This window comes from Bos indicus, chromosome 2 (genome assembly GCF_029378745.1).
Source record: "Bos indicus isolate NIAB-ARS_2022 breed Sahiwal x Tharparkar chromosome 2, NIAB-ARS_B.indTharparkar_mat_pri_1.0, whole genome shotgun sequence".
Taxonomy (NCBI): Eukaryota; Metazoa; Chordata; class Mammalia; order Artiodactyla; family Bovidae; genus Bos; species Bos indicus.
The window spans coordinates 60,061,266-60,085,647 of NC_091761.1; the positions used below are offsets into that span (position 1 = coordinate 60,061,266).

At 39.8% G+C, this 24,382-nt stretch overlaps 1 protein-coding gene across 1 annotated transcript in view; it reads right to left on the bottom strand.

Moving 5' to 3' along the window:
- THSD7B (thrombospondin type 1 domain containing 7B) overlaps positions 1-24,382 on the bottom strand; it is a 1,073,031-nt gene that overhangs the window by 599,942 nt on the left and 448,707 nt on the right. The window contains exons 6-7 of the mRNA XM_070768428.1: positions 15,676-15,831; positions 3,558-3,755 (exon numbers count right to left, since the gene is read on the bottom strand). Of these exons, the coding sequence (XP_070624529.1) occupies positions 3,558-3,755; positions 15,676-15,831 (354 nt within the window). The remainder of the gene's footprint in view (positions 1-3,557; positions 3,756-15,675; positions 15,832-24,382) is intronic.

The following is a 24,382-nucleotide window of genomic DNA, read 5'->3' on the forward strand; positions in this document are numbered from 1 at the left end:
AAAATTACAGCAAGTCTCAAGTCTAATTAGATTTGAGTTTAATTTTTAACAAAAAATTATTTTCTTTGGTCTCATCCATTTACCTATGAATAAATTCTGAAATAAAAGCCTATGAAACAATAGACTCAGAGTAAAGAAAAGTCTCAATTGTTAAAAGAAAAAAAAAATCACAGGAGATTCATTGAACAGATCTCAACCCTTTTTTTCTCTCTAAGCCTTTAAATGAATGTCAAGAGTCCTGTCAACTTCTGTAACTGTGTAAAGGCTATGACAATACGCATGTGTTTGTCACTCAGTCGTCCGCATGTGTTTGTCACTCAGTCGTGTCCTACTCTTTGCAACCCCATGGACTGTAGCCCACCAGGCTCCTCTGTCCATGGAATTTTCCAGGCAAGAATAGTGCCGTGGGTAGTCATTTCTTTCTTCAGGTGATCTTCCTGACCCAGGGATCAAACCCGGATATCCCGCATTGCAGGCAGATTGTTTACCATCCGAGTAACCAGGAAAGTCCTTATGACAATATGCGCAGAGTCAAACAGGAGCACTCTCTGGCAAATTGGGGTCATCAATCATCTAGAATCTCATAGATGATGAACTTCAAAAAGTGCAACCAGATCACATTTTCAGTTTCTCACTGGATCAAAGATTAAATCAGCCACATGGAGGCCAGTGCATTTTTGTAACCATGACTGTGCTTGTTGCCCCATAAATTTTGAAGGAGCCATCCAAGCACTAAAAACTACAAAGACTTCATGAAACTGATCTGAACAAGTAGTAATTCCTACATCTTCCATAGAAACTGAGTATAAGCTCATGCTGAAAAATGAGTTATTTCACAGGAATAAGCAATAGAACTCCAGAGCTGCTGTAAAATGGTAAAGCTGATAGCTCTGTCGAAAATGTTCTGCCCTCAACTCCAAGGTGTACATTACATGTATGTGCAGGAGGGGGTGGTTTCCCCACACCACATCAAGCAAATTGCCCAGTCCAGCTGCTTTACCATTCAACTTATTTCTGATACTGTCTACCTGCAGGTAGCATCAGAGTCCACAGGTAAAGGGCTCACTCCCTCAAGACTGCCCTTCGCTTGAGACACTAATCTCAAGTCCAGGTTACCTGTGCTTCTCACCAAACTGACTAAAATCAGAAGTTCCCACGACCTGTTACTACAGTTTGATTAATTTGTTAGAGTAGCTCACAGAACTCAGAAAACCCATTTGCTTACTAGATAACCATTTTGTTATAACAGAATAAAATTCAGGAACAATGAGGTGGATAAGATGCATAGGGCAAGGCATGGGAAAGGACAAAGAGCCTCCATTTGCTGCTGTTCCCAAATATCTATGTATTTATCAATCTGGGAGCTCTCTGAACCATGTCCTTTGGATTTCTACGGACAGTTCCTTACACAGGCATGACTGATTAACTCATTAGCCATTAGTGTTTCAATCAACCTCCAGCCCCTCCCCTTTCCCAAGATATCATTGGATGGGGTTGAAAGTTCTAATCTTCTATTCATGGTTACCTGGGGCAACCAGACCTCACCTTTAGGTACTTTTCCAAAGTCACCTCCTTAATATAAATCCAGTAGTGGTAGAAAGGGGCTTGATGTGAATAACAAGATGCGAATTTCAACTTTATGGACATGATTTCAGGAACTGAGGACCACTGGCCAAATGTTATACCAAAAGCTTCTCCCATTGCTCGTACTGCTCAGGAAATGCCAATGATTTTACAAGCCGTGTGCTAGAATAGGGACGGAGACCAGATAGATTCTTCTAATTATAAATCAGAATCTCTCACTGAGCAATACTGAAGAAGGGGCAGTATACACTGTGAAAGGAGTCCCCAGCAGCTGTTAAAATCTTCAAAACCTGCTATGACAAAGCTGGGCAGTCATCTGTCACTGGGTCTCAATCAAACAAATGATCTTGTTTCCACAGCTAGAGGCTGGGAGGATGAACTAGTATGGTCATTCTAATCTCCATTATTATTTCCATTTTACTAGTATAAAAGAATGCTGTTTGCACAAATCCCCTAGGACAGAAAACAATAAGTGTGCATTACAAATGAAATAAGCTCTCAGCTTATTTTGAATGTGCCAGGCATCTCACTTATCACTTTCATATAAGTAATTTACAATCTGAGAGTGAGAGGTAGGTTTTTATTATCCCTACTTTCCAGCTGAAGGAAAAGATGTCTCCACAGTTAAGACCATCTACCAGAACAGTAGCAGACTGGAAATTCCAACCTGTCTGACTCTAGAGCTCAGGTTTTAAACACCTGTTCTACTCTTTTTGAATTCAAAAATTGATCTTAGGTGCTCATGTTAATAATTCACATGTATGTCACCACAATTCAAAAATTGCTTGGTAATATTAGAATCTACTGTTAAATGATTTAGTCAAAAAGGACTATAGCTAGTACAATCTGGTGTGGCTCTCTATTTAATTAAACAACTACCTGGCTTCATGAGGTAATCAATTACATCAGTTGATAAATGTTTATTTGTATAATTATGGCAGTGATTTAAAAAAGGAAGGATGTATGGAGGGAGAGAAGGAGGCAGAAAGGAAGAGGGAAGGACAGAAAGAAGGAAGTGATGGAGAAAAGGAGGGAATGAGAGAGAAGAGGCAAGAAGAAGGAAGGGAAGAGGAAATATTAATACACTGCTGAATGCCAACCCTGTGTGAATGCTAAAATCCATTCTGAATCCACTTTGTAATTTCATTCTATTCTGTGGATCTCTTCACTCCATAAGTCAAAACATTTCACTCCACACACCATGAGTATTATAAATTATGACTATTCATGACAGGACTGATTAATAGACATACTCGATACTCTTCCAGGAGACTGAATATTTTTTTAATTCTAAGATAAAGGTTTTAAATGTCACTTTTCTCATTTCCATGTGACTTATGTATTTGCTAAATCACCCTTCATTGCACAAAACCACTGTACCAGAAGTTTGGTGATGAGGGAAAGACACCACTTTTAATAGTTTTGTTAATCTTGACAACTTATATTTTAACACAGTTCTTTAGAATTGTTAGTATTATGTCTAGAACTGATTCTAATCTAATACTATATAACTGAAAAGATGCAGCTTTTTACTTTTTATTTTTTTCCTTTTAACTTGGAGGGGGCTTCAGCCCTGCAGTTTACAAGGTGGTATTTGTTAAAAATGATAACATATAAAAAGCATGTTACATAATAACACCAATAAACACAAATAAACCTTGTCTTTGTATTAATGAGTTGGAGGTTCTCCAGACACTTTTTGTATTGTGCATGTCTTAATAAACTAAGAACTCCAGAGATCCCTCTGAGTTCTCTGCACTGCATTTAGGTAGAATCAGTGTTCTGTCACAGAGCACACAGCTCTATATTAAGTCAAAGCAGCTTTCTCTGCAGAAATATGTCACTGTCATCAACTCAAACATGGATATACAAGACTAGGAAAGACTGTTTCTCTCCTTGTGGAAGATGATCTGAGAGTGGTGATGTGTTATTTGGCAGACATTACTCAATCTCCATGTTTCTTTGAGTCATACCTTGCTCATTCTGGCAGACAGCCTTCAGGATGCGATGTCCAGGGCCACACTTGCCATGGTCAGGGATACAGATCCCTTCTGATGTCAGCCACTGGTAACACACAGGATCCTCACAGGGAACAGATTCCACCAAGTGAGGGCAACGGCCCGCAGGCCCCGTAGGTTCCATGAGGACATGGCGCTGTCTCATTCTAAAACCTAAAACAAAAAAGAAAAAAGGGTTCTGAGGATCTATCCTGATCTAGCAAAGGAAAAGAAGCAGCAGCCAGGAAATTGATGAAACTTTTATTTATACATGTACATCTCAAAAGAAGAGAAGCTAAAGGCAAGGAGAAAAGGAAAGATATACCCATCTGAATGCAGAGTTTCAAAGAATAGTAAGGAGAGATAAGAAAGCCTTCCTCAGTGATCAATGCAAAGAAATAGAGGAAAACAGTAGAATGGGAAAGACTGGAGAGCTCTTCAAGAAAATTAGAGATACCAAGGGAACATTTCATGCAAAGATGGGCACAATAAACAACAGAAATGGTATGGACCTAACAGAAGCAGAAGATATTAAAAAGAGTTGGCAAGAATGCACAGAAGAACTATACAAAAAAGATCTTCATGAACCAGATAACCACAATGGTGTGATCACTCATTGAGAGCCTGACATCCTGGAATTCGAAAGTCAAGTGGACCTTAAGAAGCATCACTATGAACAAAGCTAGCAGAGGTGATGAAACTCCATTTGAGCTTTTAAAATCCTAAAAGATGATGCTATGAAAGTGTTGCACTCAATATGCCAGTAAATTTGGAAAACTGAGCAGTGGCCACAGGACTGGAAAAGAGCAGTTTTCATTCCAGTCCCAAAGAAAGGCAGTGCCAAAGAATGCTCAAACTACCACACAATTGCACTCATCTCACACGCTAGCAAAGTAATGCTCAAAACTCTCCAAGCCAGGCTTCAATAGTACGTGAACCAAGAACTCCAGATATTCAAGCTGGATTTAGAAAAGGCAGAGGAACCAGAGATCAAATTGCAACATCTGTTGGATCATAGAAAAAGCAAGAGAGTTTCAGGAAAACTTCTACTTCTGCTTTATTGACTACAGTCAAAGGCTGTGTGGATCAAAACAAACTGTTGAACATTCTTAAAGAGATGGGAATACCAGATCAACTTACCTGCCTCCTGAGAAATCTGTATGCAGGTCAAGAAGCAACAGTTAGAACTGGACATGGAACAACAGACTGGTTCCAAATAGGAAAAGATTACATCAATCATATAAGTCAACCTGCTTATTCACCTTATATACAGTACATCATGCAAAATGCTGGACTGGGTGAAGCACAAGCTGGAATCAAGATTGCCAGAGGAAATATCAATAACCTCAGATATGAAGACGATATCACCATTATGGCAGAAAGAAAAGAGGACCTGAAGAGCCTCTTGATGAAAATGAAAGAGAGTGAGAAAGCTGGCATAAAACTCAACATTCAAAAACCTAAGATCATGGCATCTGGTCCCATCATCTCAGTGCAAATAGATGGGAAAACAATGGAAACAGTGACAGATTTTATTTTCTCAGACTCCAAAATCACTGCAGATGGTGACTGCAGCCATGAAAGTAAAAGACATTTGGCTCCTTGGAGGAAAAGCTATGACCAACCTAGACAGCATATTAAAAAGCAGAGACCTTACTTTGCCAACAAAGGTCTGTCTGGTCAAAGCTATGGTTTTTCCAGTGGTCACATATGGATGTGAGAGTTGGACCATAAAGAAAGGTGAACACCAAAGAATTGATGCTTTTGAACTGTGAAATTGGAGAAGACTGTTGAGAATCCCTTGGACTGCAGGGAGACCAAACAAGTCAATCCTAAAGGAAATCAGTCCTGAATATTCATTGGAATGGCATCACTGACTCAATGACATGAGTCTGAGCAAGCTGAAAGAGTTGGTGATGGACAGGGAAGTCTGGTGTGCTGCAGTCCATGGGATCACAAAGAGTCAGACATGACTAAGTGAACTTAACTGAACTGCTTCATTAGAAGGATTGATGCTGAAGCCCCAGTACTTTGGCCACCTGATGCAAAGAACTGACTCATTGGAAAAGATCCTGATGCTGGGAAAGAATGAAGGCAAGAATAAAAGGGGACAACAGAGAATGAGATGGTTGGATGGCATCACCGACTCAACAGACACGAGTTTGAGCAAGCTCCAGGGGTTAGTGATGGACAGGGAAGCCTGGTATGCTGCAGTCCATGGGGTCGCAAAAATTTGGACATGAATAATCGGCTGAACTGACTGAAAGATCAAAACCACATATTCTTTTAATGTGTTTTATTTTATGGGAAATTGGAAGATAAGGGGAAGAACAAAAGACAGAAGGGAAAAGAACTAGAGCAGGAAATCTGTCTTCCAAGAGTTTACAGTCTAGGAGTTGAAGAGGCCAGGCAGAATCAAATGCACTAACAAGCAGCAAATGTTCAAGGGTATCAGTAAACCGGTACAAATAAATGAAGACTCACAGATTCCTGATAGCTGGGTGGGAAGATCCCCCAGAGAAGGAAGTGACAACCCACACCAGTATTCTTGCCTGGGAAATCCTATGGACAAAGGAGCCAAGCAGGCTACAGTCCATGGGGTCACAAAAGAGCTGGACATGATTTAGTGACTACACAACAACAGAGAAATAGCCTGAACATAGATAAACCCCATGTTCTTTTGTTACTGTTTTTCACATTCTTATTTATGACTAACCTAGATAGCATAGTCAAAAGCAGAGACATTACTTTGCCAACAAAGGTTCATCTAGTCAAGGCTATGGTTTTTCCTGTGGTCATGTATGCATGTGAGAGTTGGACTGTGAAGAAGGCTGAGCGCCGAAGAATTGATGCTTTTGAACTGTGGTGTTGGAGAAGACTCTTGAGAGTCCCTTGGACTGCAAGGAGATTCAACCAGTCCATTCTGAAGGAGATCAGCCCTGGGAGTTCTTTGGAAGGAATGATGCTAAAGCTGAAACTCCAGTACTTAGGCCACCTCATGAGAAGAATTGACTCACTGGAAAAGACTCTGATGCTGGGAGGGATTGGGGGCAGGAGGAAAAGGGGACGACAGAGGATGAGATAGCTGGATGGCATCGCTGACTCGATGGACGTGAGTCTGAGTGAACTCCGGGAGTTGGTGAGGGACAGGGAGGCCTGGCGTGCTGAGAATCATGGGGTCGCAAATAGTCGGACACAACTGAGCAACTGATCTGACCTGATCTGATTAGTCTGTATGAAGGTGAAATACATCCACATTTGGACACATTCCTGGTCACTGTTTCAGGCCTTGAGAGTTCCCTGCATTGCTCCCTTGAATTTCCAGGTCAGCCTGCCCTGTGAAGGCAGGACTATTTGGGGCTGCATGCCCCACCCTAGCTAGACATAGGTCTCTGGACAACTACTCAGTTTTTCAAAAATGTTTTGTGGAACTAGGGACAAAAGTTATGCCATAATAAGGATGTGAATGGACCTTCCATGCTACATGCCTACAGAGTCACAAACTCATCAGATACAAATGGAGGGATATGGGTCAACCACAAGACTGTAGGAAGTGGTGAAGTCTGTGGTAAAATGGAGGACATGTGCTGAATTTAAAGTGTACGGATTTCAGTCAGGCTCCACTGACAGTTACCACAGGAAAATGTGAACCTTCTGTTGTCAAATCTTCTGATTCTAAGACACCAGAAGTCCAAGCTATGTTCAGTTTTCATATGAAATCTATTTTTAAATGATGGAAACAAATTTATGTTTTTAAAAGCCACGTAAGTTTTAAAATGTGACAGAGAACAAGATGCAACCCTTTTGTTTTTTAGTTTTCCATTTCTTGCCTTCAGGATATATCACTTCTAAAAGTTAGGCCCGGGACTTCCCTGGTGGCCTAGTGGCTAAGACTCCACAATCCCAATGTAAGGGGCCCAGGTTCCATCAGCGGTCAGCGAACTAGATCCCACATGCTGCAACTAAAGAGGGCTTCCCCGGTGACCCAGGGGTAAAAATCCACCTACTAATATAGGAGAAACAAGAGACATGGGTTCAATCCCTGGGTCGGGAAGATCCCCTGGAGAAGGAAGTGGCAATCTACTCCAGTGTTCTTGCCTAAAAAGTCCTATGGACAGAGGAGCCTGGTGGGCTACAGTCCATGAGGTTGCAATGAGTCCAACATGATTTAGTGATTGAACTCGTGCACACACAGGTCAACTGAAAGATCCCACATGCTGCAATTAAATGTCCAGTGTGCCACAACAAGGAGCAAAGATCCCACATGCTGCAACTAAGACCAGCACAAGCCAATAAATACATAAATATATCTTGTTTTGAAAAAAGAGCTAGGCTTACCTCCCATGGATCTCATATTTTACTGTCCATCCTTTCATTGTCCAAATTCAATCAACAGATTTAACTCCTCTTTCAAAAAAAATGAAACCCAATCTTATTACATAATAGCATCTTGAGATTATTTCTTGGGATAGGTAAAGATATAAAAAGATAGATAGGTAGGCAGATAGACTTAGCTAGGAAGATAGAAAGCCTGAGAACACTGAACTCAGAGCCAAAGACTGTACCCCACAACCCTTCCCACAAGAGAAGGGGAGAAAGGCAAGTTTGGGTGCATGAGCAGTAACTAAGCCAGTTGTACATCAGTTTACCAGGGCTGTGTCTATTTTCCCACAAGGAAGGATAGAAAGCTCAAGATGTAGTTGGCAAAAGACTGGCTCCTATAAAGTAGTCAAAGAGGATGGAACAAATGGACACATGTTTTTAGGCCACAAGAGGGAGCCGAGCTCCCTTAGAATATTGCAGGGTTGGGTAAGTGTTTTAGAGACACAGTCCTAAGGGCTTTATTTGTTTTGTCTAGGGCTAACCCATCAGCCCCCTTTATAAAAGACTCTTAGACTCTTACTTTGTGGAATGGCCACCTGTGGGGAGGCATCATTCAGTCAATCAGAGACCATATCCTCCAGGCATGGACAGTATTAAGGTCAGAGGTAATTAAAGGAGTAGATAGCTTCTACCACACTTCACACCTCCAAGCCTATGTCATTAATTAGTCAAAATAAAACCTGCAGCTCCCTTCCCAGGCCACCTTGAGAAGAGCGGCAGGAAAAATACAGGACTGAGCTCTACTTGATGAACATCAACCTACAATGACCTCTGAGCCCTCCCTGCCACACAACTTGGATGACCTCTGTTCTTTCATGTAAGACCTACATGCTGCTTATTTACTGTCTTATGTCTGCACTTGTTTTAAGTTTATATCTTTGAGCAGGACGCGGCCTGGGTCTCCATGATTTATGATGTTTGACAATCGGCCCAGAAACTTAGCCATCTTTACAAGGGAAGGCTGGCTGTCCTATTACCCAGAGCTCAACCCCATTGAGGGGCAGGTGCAGCTTTCCTCTATAAATCCAGTTGCATCCATCTCACCATAAATCTATAGATTATATCTCCTCAGTCAATAAATTCTTTCACTTTTTCATTTGTGTTGCCCTTGTCCTGACTCTAACCAGGCTCACATCAAAGCACAAGCTCAGCATAAAACAAAAACCTTGGATTCTCTTGTTAGCACTTAGCTTTAATCACACATTGGTGTTCATGGCTGCAACAGATGTCAGGCTTCCCCGGGGAGCTTCTGTTCTGAAAGATACAAAACTGCCAAGTCCATGGTGGCTGGGGCCAACCAACCACTTACCTTCATTTGCTGAATTTCATACTAATCACAGAGTATCACTCAATATACATTAATTGCCATATGTAGATCAGAGTAATATACCATGGGTAGTCACAGGAGGAACAGAAAACACAAACCCACTTTTCACAGAGCATACAGTCCAAGAAGGCAAAGAGCACATATGTTAACTAAGTATCTACCCTACACCAAGCCACTTAAGTTCTATTACACAAAATCAATGAATCCCCTAAACTATGTCATTAGTTACTATTCTCATTTACACATGTGAAAATTAAGACTAGATGATACCTTATAACTTCTCCTATGGCACATTGCTGATTAAATGGATATGTATAAGGATAAATTAGGCTAGGATTAACATATACATAATACTATATATAAAATAGATAATCAACAGGACTTACTGTATAGCATAGGGAACTATACTCAATATTTTGCAAATATTGTGTACCTATAAAGGAAGAGAATCTGAAGAATATATACATGCACACATATATACATACATATATAACCGCATATATATACATACACTTAACTGTATATACATGTATATGTGTAAAGCCGTGCTATATACCTGAAACTAGAACAATATAGTAAATCAACTACACTTCAATAAAAAATGGATATGTATGAAATCCAGCTGAGGTCTTCTTGATCTGTGACCTCTTTACAAGAAAGGATTCAATTCAGCACTTTATGACATGTTCTAGCCCCACTTCAAACAGTGAATATGAAAGTTACCATGTATCATTTCCTTAAAATAAAGTTGTACAGATTAGATTGGTGAATGTTAGGTGCTGGGTAGCAAGAAAGAGTTCTAATCATTACTTTCTGACCAGAGCTTAAGTTCACCTTTAGTGAAACTAATATTTGAGGGTTTTTTTTTTCCCCTTTGGACCCAAGGATTTAGTATGTAATCTAATATTTTAGTGCATGTTCTACTGAGGAAAATTAGAAAAGAATGATTTGTGAGATGGGGCAAGAAAGCGAAAGAAGCACAAATGCTAGAAGACAGGTAAATGTTTTTTTAATTGAAGCCATAGAAAAATTGAAGGAGGCTCTGGAGGATCAATCCAGGTGTAAGAACCTATATCTTCACATGCTTATAGCCCAAAAATGTCCACGTGAACTTCTATGAAACCACCATGGCCAACATTTGTCCCCTTCCAACTCCACCAGGACAGGCTTGAAGCAATACCCAGCAGGTTGACCAAAGATGAAATACAGAAGTTTATTCTCTAAGCATTCCATTTGCTCCTGAACTCTGCAGCCCTGGACACTGGGGAACAACTCTGAGTCAAAGAACCTGAGCAGATTGAATCTTTGATTCCAGCTCTTATCAGCTACCATTTCTGTAAGTGTTGCATTTTATAGTATTATTATAAGTTGACACCCTGTTATGAATACAGAGAATAAGAAGCCAAAGATCATGAGCATGAGAACCCTCAATGTTCAGAATGAGAAATAGGCATAGCCCCCTACAAGCTCCAACACACACAAACATGGAAAAAAGGAAAGAGAAAAAAATATATCTTACATTTAATCTGTAACAAAGCAAACTTATTTCACAGACTTCTCATAATGGTGGAACTTTCTAGGAGGCACAGATGGAAATGAAAATTTTTTCCATCATTGTTACATAAGACCTAAAACATGTCAGCATTTCCCTACTTTAGCATATTATCTAAATTGATTTGTCTGAGAACATAAAAGACTGTATTCATAAAGATGGTCACAGGTTCTGTTTCATAGTGTCTTTTCCTATGGGGATTTTTAGACCGTTAGGTGCCAGTCAATCCTAAAGAAAACCAACCCTGAATATTCATTGGAAAGACTGATCCTGAAGCTCCAACACTTTGGCCACCTGATGCGAAGACCTAACTCATTGGAAAAGACCCTGATGCTAGGAAAGACTGAAAAGGCAAAAGGAGAAGTGGGCAGCAGAGGATGAAATGGTTGGATGGCATCACCGATTCAATGGACATGAAGCTGGGCAAACTTTGGGAGGAGCCTGGTGTCTTGCAGTCCACGGAGTCACAAAGAGTCAGACGTGACTTAGCGACTGAAAAGCAACAAGGTTTTATAATAGGGTGGGGGTAAGGGCTACTTTAGGATTCTCTGGAGTCCTACCTCATAAGCATTCCCTATTGTAAGACCATATCAGGAAGCCTCCATCAAATTCCTCTTTACAAAAACTTCTGTACACAAGGTTGCCTTTCTAGAATGTGTCTGTAAAAGGACAAGGATGTCATATAACTATATGTCCATGTATCAAAAATAATTTTAAAAAATGCATTATACCTATGGAGTTCACCAATCAGCAAGTTTTTCAGGTTATTTCTCTTTCATATATCTCTAATTATAACTCTCTGGGAGAATATCAAAGATAAAGCAATGAATGATAAAACCGGATCCAATTTAAATTCCTCTGAAAGTCATTCTAGCTTCACTTGACAAGCACTGGCCTGCCAAGCACTGTTCCCCTTGTCTGCCTGTCACAGAGCTGATGGAGGCGTGAAGCCTGTGTACAATGGCAGGTTTTCTAATGTACTTTGAACAGCTGACAGCCACAAACCTCAGAGGATTCCTGATTGAAGGATGTCGGCCTAAGAATAACAGCCACGTGAAGATAATTTCTATAATAACTAATTTCTTCTATTAGATAAATCATTTCCTGTTTTCCCATCCTTTACTACTTTTTTTTTTTTTTAATGTGAACACAGGAAGCAAACCAAAGCAATAACACGTGATTGGAAAAAAAGACAAGTGAGAAGAAAAAGTCATAGCCTCCAGCATCACACATTTATGTCTTGCACTGGTGGGTGTGGTTGTTTTTTTCTCCTCAAATCCTCCACGACCCACACAAAAAAGGGGTATAAAATATCTAGGCAAGTATGACTATCCCAGATTGCTGTGAGGAGGTTCACTGCATTTCTTTGGGGTAGGCAATTCAAATACGAAACTAAGCAGTTCAGTTTACATCCTAGAGTTGTGTCATGTTTAATGCATTAGCTCTGAATTCTAACCTCTGTGGAATTCACAACTGCATTTAGTATGTGCCTATCAAAGACTGGCAGAAACCATGGCAGGACCACAGGACACGCTGAGACTGAGAGGATCCCAGAACTCATGCTCACGATGACTTGGTAGAAATAACAAGATAACTTAGCCTTATCATAACACACTTGGATTCCTTTCAGGTGGAGAATCATTTCCCTGGAGGGAAAACTCTATTTGTTATTCTTCCCAAGAGGGATGATAGGCAGGTGGTCCTGGAAGGTTTTAGCAAGATCTTAAAAACAAAAATTATCTCTGCTCTGGTGAAACATTTATGAAAGAGCACACTCTGAGACTCGAATAACAATCACTGAGGTTTATACTCTCTCCTGGCTATGATTACTTAGTTCCTAGAGCAGGTCACTTAGCCTCAGTAATTCTCATCAACTCCAACATGCCTCCATACTCTGCAGGTGGCTGATGACACTACTACCTTCAAGTAAGAAGTTTTTCTGTCTCTGTGCTTACCTTCAGTCCCAAAGGCTGAGCTTTTCTTTGAAAAATATATTGACAAAGGCAAAAAGCACACATCCCAGTTAGCTGGTGCTCTCAAGCTGTTCTTGGAACACCCTCCCCTTATCATACAACTGCAATCTACTTTTCCTTTCTCTCTAAAGATGACACACTGAAGCTAAACTGAATCCCATGCCTCACACTGTATCTCCTTCATCAGCACAGTGATTCATACCCAAGCCAGTGGTTCCCATGGGCAGAGGGCTTCTTCTAAGCTCAGTATTGGACTTCTGTCTTGATCCAAACTTCTTTATACTTATGAGAAAAATCACTAAGGAAACCAGTGTTAGAAGGAACACTGGACTAAGCATGTTGGCCCTGGCTTGGCCATTATTAAGTCACTATAGGACTTAGGATAATTTCCTTACTTCTGTACACTCTGGTCTTGGCATTTTAGGAAGTGTTGGATCCTCGCTAAGCCTAAATGCTGACACAAAGTTGGGAAGTATGAAAGTTGCCTAGGATGACCAAAATAAAATACCATAAACTGAATAACATAAAACAACATCAATTTGCCTGACAGTTCTGGAGACTAGAAGCCCCAAATCCAGGTGTCAGTGGAGCCATGCTCCCTCTGAAGGGAAAGACTGAAGCCACGCTCCAGGGAAAGACTGTTTACAGGCCTCTCTCTTAGCTTCTAGTAATTACCAGCAATCCTTGGCTGGTACAGGCCCGACTAATGTCTGTCTCTGTCTTCATGTGACCTTCTCTTTGCATCTTCAGTGTCTTTATAAGGCACTCCGCTATGAGTGTAGCTGTGTGTCCAGATGTTCCTCTTTGTATAAGGATGTCAGTCATTAGAATAGGGCCTACCCTAATCTAATATGACCTCATTTCAACATGATTACTTCTCCAATAACCCTATTTCTAAATAAGGGCATGTTCACACGTCCCAGGGGTTGGTACTGAACGTATCTTTCTGGAGAACACAATTTAACCACAGCAGGTGATGTCCGACAGTGCACCACAGTGCCTTTGTCAGAGCTGACTTATACAAGAGAGGGATACAAGCCAACGCTGAAGATGTCTGGCATAAAAGCATCTTGGACAAATGGGGTGAATGAAAAAAAGAGCCGGAATATTTTGAGTTCTCCAGATGAGTTCCATAGACCTGTTCTGAGTTATGCGGAAGAGGAAAACTGAAATAAAGGTTGAAAGTGTGGTTTTTCACAAAGGGTTTTATGAAAATTTGGCTCAAGTGAACAAAATAGCAACATACAATTGGAAAAAGAAGTATTTTCTGAATTGTTACAGAGCCTCTATGGGCCAGAACAAAGCAGTTAATAAACATCTGTTAAGTTGGACTCCTGCATTGGCTCTACCTTCTTACAGTATCAGGACCTCAAATTTCCTTAAGGGAGTTGTCCCTCCCTTACTCCGTCTGTGAAACTTGGGTGGAGTTATCCCTGCAGTGGTGGCCACATGCTCAGGACCTGGCTGGGTCAGTCCTACATCCTGCAGTCAGAGTATTTGCATCAGAGAGGAGCACATGACACAAAGCAGCCAATGAGATTCAACTCCAGGAATCCCTGAAATTATTAAGGAAGATACTTCTTTCTATATTATTTATTATCTAAAATAAAAATTTCCTTATATGTATATGTATGGTGGGTGTTTTTAAGATTTACTCACTTAGGAACATAAGTACATAATATACTGCTGTTAACTACAGTAAACCATTCTGGGCATTAGAGCCTCAAATAGTACTTATCTTATAACTGGAAGTTTGTACCCTTTAATCAATATCTCCCCATTTTCCTAGATATGCCCATGTGTGCCTGTGAGCCCTGTGGGGAGTGCTGAAATGTGGGTTTTCAAACAGACAAAGAATTAAGCTGATGGCATCAGTTCTGTAGCATCATGCACTTGGCCACATTAGTTTTTCTTTGCATGGGAAAACTGGAGGAATTAGTGCTTAACACGCTACTGCTAAGCACAGCAAACTTGTAGAATGCCCTTGGATCTCATTTCTCTTACTAAACGTAGTATTTCTTTCTAGCACTGCCATTGAAGAGAGCATGATATCAATACAAACTGAAAGGTCAACAAAAGATGTCACCAAAGATGAATGTTTGAAGATGCAGATGTGTATATAACAGCAAACAAAAGAAAACAAGATTGCCGAGACCTACACAGTTAAACAAGGACACAAAGTTTGAAGATTCTGTTTAAGCTTGAGGACAGCATCAAAAAAGGAAACAACAATAAGTGCCCTCCATGAAAATTTGAACCATAACATCAAGTTGAGCATGTGATTCAGCCTTTGGAAATCTAAAAATAAAAAATATATACAAAACAGTTGCTTCTTGATGTGATTACAGAAGCCATGTCTAATTTCTGCAGTATAAACATTATATGTTAAAAACATTACATTATGGTTAGCAAATATCTGCTTTGGCCCAAAATATCCATAAGACATTTGGTGCAAGGCAAAAGGTCCTTGAAATTTATTCCCAACCAAACCTAGGCAACATGGACCAAGTATGCTGATGGATGTTTTGGCCAGGAGAAACTATCAAGGACATTTTGGTGTGAACTAAGTGTCTTCTAGGTGTTTTGGTCAGCACCAAATGTCTTGCAGAGTTAAGTTACATCATTTTTGCATAATAATCACTTTATCAACTATAAGCCTAATTAAAAGGTCAACTAAAGTGGAATACTGTGCTCCAAAGAAGTATCCCCAATGTCTGCTTAATAACTGAATGCTGTCAGAGCTACTTATCTACATTTTATAGACAAATATTGTCCTAAGCAAATTTAAGGAGCTTTTCAGCAACCAGAATAAATCTGTGTGCACTGAGGAATTGAAGCACATGTAAACAAGGCACTCACCTTTTCTCCCCTGAGGATCACGGCAGTTTTCATGGACACACAGGCCCCAGGCCGACCAGGAAGACATTATACAGTCTGTAGAGCAAGGGATATTGCAGAGCTGAGAGGCCGAAGGGGCAGGTCCCAAACATAATGTCTTTGCCACAGGTCTAGAGACTGCATGGATGAGAAAAGAATGGCCGGAGTCACATTCTCTGAACATCCCTAGAATTTTCCCTGTCTATTTGTGTACCTGCCTTGCTCACATCAGCTTTGTGGTTAAACAGTTTACATGCAAACAAAATATCAACACTCTTCCAATATGTGCTACTTAGCTCTACATTATTAGCATTTGGGGTGAAGAAAGGCAAGAAAAGACAGTGACAAAGGGCATGCATTTAAGTTTTCTGTTTGACAGAGTGTTCCCTGGGAATCCAAGAGAGGACTAGCAATTTAGGTACAAATTATCTAGAGTTATGAATTTAAAAAAAATTACGTGGCTCTGTGAATCTTCGAGATGAGTCTATCTCGACTATACAAATGACTGAGTTGCTGTGAAAAATTCAAAATCAAACCCCGAGGTGGGGTGTTTAGCATAACCAATCTACTGCTATTACTCCCCGGACTGGTGGAGCTCTTGAAGACACAGAAGAAAAATGGCTCTTAGAATAAAAAGAAAAATCAGGATCTGTGACTTCAGAATTAGCCCCTAGAAGTCAGTTTCATTAGTGAAGCAACCCAGAGGCACAAGGAGTGCCTGAGGAGCCACAGGGAATGCCAACTAGGAAACTTCCAGGTCTTCCTGATGTGCTCCTGCACCCAGAGAAGCCCAGAACTGGGTCACTGCAGGAGGCAGTACCCATCTGTCCAGTGGTGGTGCTTGTCAAGTGTCCTCTCTAGGCAGACCCATTCTGGGAACCATGGAAATACACAGATGAAGAAGATAGGATCCTGATCCATATGGAGATTATAATATATTAGGAGCATGGATAGCAATACTCCAAAATGACCCAATAAAAGAACACCCAAATGCATAGCTACACTTGCACAGTGTGATCCCACATAAGCAAGTTTTAGAGCAATTCAGTTTGTGAGCCAATGGTTTAAGATCAGATGGTTTTATCTTACAGATTGCCTTGTACTATGGTTGAAATATTTCCTATATAGCACTTCTCTCCAGTTAAGCAGATCAGAAATACTTCAAAGATGGAGACTGGTATGAGACAATAGGGTGGTAAACCACCTGATCTATTTTGCTTCCTCACTCTTTACATAAGATGCAGATAGAGATGGCAAAAAATCACAGCTCTGATCAGCAGAACTTTGAATGTAAACCAAAGCAAAATCAAAATAAAAAAATACTATCTCTGAGATGTGCTAACCCATTGGAAAAGAAGTGTCTCTAGTGAACAATGGAGGGGCTTGAGGTGTTTATGAGAGTAAATGGGAAAAACAAAAGGTTGTCAAGGAAAATAATAATGGTTTGTCTGCAACTAATTTTTTTAGCTTCACTGCTCACTGATTAGGAATGTGAGCAAGTGAGTTTATCACTTTAAGTTTTGGAATTCTTTTAGTTTATCAAAAGGATTTGACCTGACTTAGAGAGGGGCAGGCAATGGCACCCCATTCCAGTACTCTTGCCTGGAAAATCACATGGACAGAGGAGCCTGGTAGGCTTCAGTCCATGGGGTTGCTAGGAGTTGGACACAACTGAGTGACTTCACTTTCACTTTTCACTTTCACGCATTGGAGAAGAAAATGGCAACCCACTCCAGTGTTCTTGCCTGGAGAATCCCAGGGATGGGGGAGCCTGGTGGGCTGCCATCTCTGGGGTCGCACAGAGTTGGACACAACTGAAGCGACTTAGCAGCAGCAGCAGAGAGTGGCAAAAGCAAGATTTGTCAAAGCTTGCAAGCCATGTGGAAAAGATAAACAAAGGAAGAGAGAACAGATATTGGGGGAGAGTAAAAGGTTTTCCTGAGGCTGAGGAATGTTGATGTTCAGAGACTGGGCTAAAGAAAACAGCTGGGCAGGGAGGATGGGGTAACCAGAACTATGGATGCATACATGACACTGATGGGCTGCACGCAGGTAAAGAAAAATCTGAGAGAGGAGGCAGAATTCTGTAACTCCTTCTCCAAGAGTAAAATAATCACAAGGCAGCCATTCACTGAGTGCATCACACATTCATTCCAAAACTACTGAGCACCCGTCTAAATCATGCCCTATGGATGCTGTCTGCTTTTAAGGAACTCTCAGTCAAGAAGGGTAAGTCAAATCGCATTTTAACAGAAGTGCTGGGAAGAGATGCTTCAGAGCATTGCATAAATGGAAAGGTGCACAGCCAGAGGTCTTAAGACAGAAGTGTATCTGGGCCCAGCCCCATGTTTGGTTAGCATGTATTCTCATAAACTCAAACTTTAATTCCAAAACCAAAACCTAAGTCAATGATGGAAAATGAAGTGGAGAGTGTAAACTGATTAATCCAGCTGTTTAATAAAAATTTACAGTGCATGCCAGGTACTGGTTATAAACATCAATTCATTTAACCTGCATAACTTTGAGATGTGTATTATTATTAGTCCTAATTTAAAACAGGTAAATTGAGACATGATTTACTCACTTGCTCACATTCCCAATCAGTGAGCAGTGGAGCCAGAATTTGGAACAAAATGGCCTGGCCCCAGAATCTGTGCTGTGGACCGCTGCACAAGGTGGCCTCATCATCAGACATTCAAACTACACAGCTAAGTACTTCCATGAGTTAACACTGAAGGTGTGAGGTTCTTTTAGATGCTGAAGCCAGATTAGTGAGTGAAACAGACAAGGTCCCTGTCCTCAGGGAGCCCATTTTCCAATGTGAACTGATATTAAATGTTCATGAGTCCATGAGCCTCAACAAGCCTGGATATGCTTTACTGCTGCTTCTCTTTGCCATGGCTGTCTCCCTGTAACACCAGTTAGACCTGGAGGATCTGATGATCAGCGCTTAGAAGATGCCCCAAACTCTCAGCTCCATGACTCAGCAGACACTTCCTGTCACAATCACTGAATTTGATGTTGGGTCCTGTAGTTGAAACTGGCCAATCCACCAGTGCAATCCCCAGGCTCTGAGTCGATCTGCACTAAATCTCTTTAGAAGCTCCAGAATAGCTTAACTGTCCAGAAGGCAGTTAAGCTTTGAGATTGGCAGTGTAGTTAGAAAGAAACTGGGGAACTTGTCCTGAAACTGCATATGTCAAGGACAATGCTTTTACAGGTATTATGTTTCTTTGGCTTATTTTGGAGGGCTATTGATGATTTTGAGGAGGTGAGAGGTTAAGTTCTCTAAGGTCCCTTTTGATAAACACTTAACTGTCAGTCAATTGACTGTTGGACATTAGGGCTAATGGAAAGTAAGGAGAGACATGGTATGCTGGTGAGGAATGGGGGCATTTCCCTGGAGGCTACACAGTGGCATAACTGGAGGCTCAGGAGTATGAGTGAGGCCATTTGTCAGAGCATGCACGCAGCTTCAGCACCTGCTGCTTTGAAAGACAGTTGATCTTAATCCATATCAATAAATTCTTCCAGTCTCAGAGACATGTCTAAAATGCTTCATTTAGGCTTTGAATCAATGGGTTTAAGTCAACCTTTCTCTATTTCAGCCCCCCGGGAGACATTTTCTCTAGAAATAAATCATGAGTAAGTCACAAAGCACTTACCAGCTTCAGAACACTTAGGTAATCATCTCCTTGAAAATAGTGAACACAGGATATTGCTACGCCTATTGACTTGTAGAGCTAGAAGGGAGCTTTAGAGCTAATTTAGTTTAATTCATCAATTTCACTGAAAAGCTGTACTCCAAAGACCTTAGGTAGTTTCTCCAAGTTCATTCAGCAAGTCCAAGGCAGAGTAAGACCTGAGCCTTGTCCCAGGTGGCTGGCTCATTTCCACGTGTCCCTCTTGGCATTCCTTCAATGGAAGAGGGCAACTGACAGAACAGATGGGGTCTTCTGGACTGTTTATGAATTACAGTGACCTCAGTGGAGGCAACCAGTGACACAACATATCAAAGATATCTACCAAAGTTGAAGACTCAGTTTAACCCTTTAAACAAAATCCAAATTCTGTTCCTACTTCATTGCTACTTCAAAACCCCTTTAAGCCCCATCCCAGATCTCCCCAACTAAGCAGAAGGTAATGAGACCAAATATCTGCTCACTTTAAACAACTATACTTTTATTTGTAGCATTCATGCTGTGGGAGGTAGTTTAACTTTGCCATCAAAGATCCATCTAGTCAAAGCTATGATTTTGCCAGTAGTCATGTATAGATGTGAGAGTTGGACCATTAGGAAGGCTGAGTGTGGAAGAATTGATGCTTTTGAACTGTGGTATTGAAGAAGACTCTTGAAAGCCCCTTGGACTGCAAGGAGATCAAACCAGTCATTCCTAAAGGAAATCAACACTGAATATTCATTGGAAAGATTGATGCTGAAGCCAAAGCTCCAATACTTTGGCCACCTGATGCAAAGAACTGACTCATCAGAAAAGACGCTGTTTCTGGGAAAGACTGAAGGCAGGAGGAGAAGGGGATGACAGAGGATGAGATGGTCAGAGGGCATCACCAATTCAATGGACATGAGTTTGAGCAAGCTCCGAGAGATGGTGCAGGACAGGGAAGGCTGGTGTGCTACAGTCCATGGGGTCTCTGAGACATGACTGAGCAACTGGACAAAACAAACAAAAAATAGTTGCTTTACAATGCTGTATTATAATAATTTATACTGTACAGCACAATGAATCAGCCATACATATACATATGACCCCTCACTTTTGGACTTCCTTACCATTCTGGTCACTACAGTGCATTAAATAAGAGTTCTCTGTGCTACACAGTACATTCTCATTAGTTATCCATTTTTGACATAGTATAAATAATGTGTATGTGTAAATCCCAATCTCCCCATTTATCCCACCTCTCTTCCCTGTTGTTCTCTACATCTGTGTCTCTATTTCTGCTTTGTAAGTAAGATCATCTCTATCATTTTTCTGGATCCCACATATATGTGATAATATATATTCATTTTTCTCTTTCTGACCTACTTCACTCTGTATGAAACTCTCAAGGTCCATCCACATTACTACAAATGCCCTAACTGTGTTGCTTTATATGAGCCCTCAATTCTTCTTGACCAAACTCCAGTCATGATGCTTGTGGGAAGAACAGTCACCTGAAGTCCTTGCTTTTTTAGTCACCTGAAATCTTTCTTTAGACAGACTGACTGAAACAACTTTATTTCTATTTGCTAACTCTATCTGCTCTAATGCAGTGGATCCCTGATGTGATCAGTGTCCCTATTCAGTGAAGGTCTGTGCTGCCCCTGCTTTCTCCAGCTGCCTTTGGCCATGTCACCTTGACATCTTCTGCCACTCTTGTGTTGACCAGTTGCCTGACTAGGTTAACAATTACCCAAAGTTTTATAGGATATTTAGGTTTTGTATACAGCAATGTTAGTCCCTATAAAGACTTCTCATGGCCACAAGTGTTAAAGAGAAAAAATAACTTTTCACTCAGATCAACCAAGATCACTACATAGCAGAAGCTTTTTAAATGCTAGGGAATACATTACAGTGTAAGTGATTGTACATATGCAGTAGTCATTAATGCTTTGAATATTTTGGTGCCTAACCTGGAATTTTTCATTTACAATAAGAAAATTATTAAATTGACCTGCCTTACAAGAAATGTGCAAGTCTGCTACTAATGATTGCAAAGTAACCTTAAATAATGAATTACTCCATGAACAGAATGCTAATTAACAAAGGGGAGCAAATATTCTGGGTAGCTGCTATATTTAATATTAAAGAAAAAAACTGTTCTAATTCCATAAATGTACAAAGGTCATACTTTTCCTTAATCACAAAGTGATCTTACATGGACATACAAATTCAATTGAAATGATTTGTAATTAAGAAGAAAAATGCCTGTTGTGATCATTAGCATGTGACCACCACTGTAAAGAAAAATGAGTACCTTCACGTTTCATTCTTTGAAACTAAATCAAGCTCTAATCAACACAGAAATAAATTGGCAAAGATTCAATAAGAGTATATTATCCCCCACCCCTACTGCTGGTCATTTTTTAAGATCTAAATTTCAATGCCATTTAATGCCTCAAAAAGAAATTAGATAAAATTGCATCATCATCATGATAATTAGTTAATTATACTTAATAACTAGGTACACCTCTGTAGTTTATTTTTTTAAAATGAGGAATGTTTGCTTAATGTAAAAATGTTATCACAGGATTCAATTTTTTTTTTTTAATGTCTATTACTGGATAAAACATCAAGTCAGTCTTTAAAAACTTAGGATATGTTTGAGGCAATTCTGCTGTGGCATAATGGAACTCAGCTTTCCCTCCGAACAGAAAGAAAGATCTTGATCATGGGTGAGAAATTAGTCAAAGATACTGATTATTATTTTTTTCCAATATTTTCAGGGAGGTAGAGAAGAAAAGAAAATAAAGATGCTATTTCCTGAGAACTCTTAAAACCTTGATGATTTTCCCTGCTTTCTATCTTAGGAGTACCTGAGTACCCCTACACTCTACAGTCAGCTTATTTTACATAAGATATTTGATTTGCAGAAAGACATCAGCCTTCACAAAAAACTTAGACAGAAATGTTATATTTGTTTCAATTTTCTGAATCAAATGTAGGCCCTGTAAACCCCAATGGGAATTCTCACTCAATATTCAGGACCCCCACATTCCACAAGATGTCTAGGAAAGCACCATAATATATGCAGCAATTGCTCAGATTTAATTCAAAACTAATGAAAGGGCCTACTTATGTAAAAATCCTGCTTTCTAAATGACTTTTGAGAAACAATATTCCCTCTGACGTATTCATTTAGGGGAGTACACTGACTTGGCAGAAATTCAATCGACCTTACTGCTAAGATAAATAGACTTCTTCTACAAACTGAAGGAGTCAAACAGTTGAAGAGAAAAGACAAATAAAATTACAATTTTAACCAGAAAGCTATTTTCCTTCAAGAAGCTTCATGTATTATTTCAATTGCCTTTACCACTGGGATTTGCAAAATAAGGTATCATTCTTTTAACTTAGTGGGTAGGATTAAAGCAAATATGTCTTCTAGCACTTATAGAGACCTTAAAGAATTAAATCACATCTCATCCTATTATATCTAATAAAGCTTAATTTTAGCTATATTGTGACTCTTGGCAAAGTACTGTGCAATTCAGTTTGGCAGGAGGATTGCGTGTGTATGTACAATAAATATAATATCTAAAAATAATTCCTGCAATTAAAAATAATTATGTGAAATTTGGCCACATGTCAAAAAATTCTCCAAATTTCCTTCATTTCACATAGCAAATTAGAAAGTGACTACTGACTAGTGATTTTAATGTTACAGAGTAACAACACGATTAAGTAAAGATTGAAAACAATATTCAGAATAAAAATGAATACAGAATAAATGTATGTATGCAGTTTTAGAAGTAATTAGATCAATATCCAACAATTATGAAATTAAGGAAGAAATACAGGAGTTTTCAACCCTATATTCACATATTTCTGTGGTTTCTTCTCTGTTCCTCTTTTGAGGATTTTGGTCTGATCATTTCTCAGATTCTTAACTCAGAGCTAAAACGAAGGTATAGAGAGGGTGGAAAGAATAACAGCTGACCTAAATGGTATCTTTTACATCTTACAGAGTTAAAAATACCATTATTGTTGAGAGAAAATGGAAAGGAAATAAGAGAATGTAGAGAAGTGGTCAGGCAAAGAGAAAAAGTAAAAAGGTAGAGAGGCAGGTAAGAGAAAGAATTATCTTCCAAGCTATCAAGGATAGAAATGTGCACCGTCAGGGAAGCACAGCTTTTAAAGAGGTTTTAGAGCAAGGGTCCCATGAACAGAGGAGTCTGGTGGGCTACATAGGGTAACAAAGAGTTGGACACAACTGAAGTGACTCAGCTCAAACACTCTTCTTCTCAGCACTTTGCAACCTGGAATTCATTTTGCAATAGAAACAATAACAAGATTAAAATGAGAGTCAGTTTTAGCCTGGATAGGAAGGGAGTTTGGGGGAGAATGATGCCTGTATATGTATGGCTGAAAAAACAAAAAACAAACCCAAGCAAACAAAAAACACTAAGCTTTGCGATTTTTCTCAAAGAAGATTAGCATCCTATATAGTAATTTCTCACATTTAATAAGTACATACAATACACTATCTTTAAAAAGATAAAATAAATGAATACATTAAAAAAATGAGAGTCAGTTTTCCCATGAATGACTGCAAATGTGTATTTCACTGATTAATGATAGAATTAATAGCTAATGCATATTACTAACCAACTTGTCCCAAAATACTGCATGAAGCACTTAAATGCAATTTCTCATTCATTCATCAAAATCACTGCAAGATAAGTAAAATCATTATTCCCATTTTATAGATGAAATAACTGAGGACAAATTATTGCTGAGCATGCCAAAAGCAATAAATGACAATCCTGGTGCAGGACCCTTAAAAGCCAATACCCTTTAACACTATGCTATAGTATGATTTTATATTGGCAATAAAAGTTATGATAGAAATGAGCAACTGTAGCATTAATAGTCAGAAAATAAATAAGTGAACACTTTCAGTTCAGTTCAGTTATTCATGGCCAACTCTTTGCAACCCCACGCACTGCAGCATGCCAGGCTTGCTG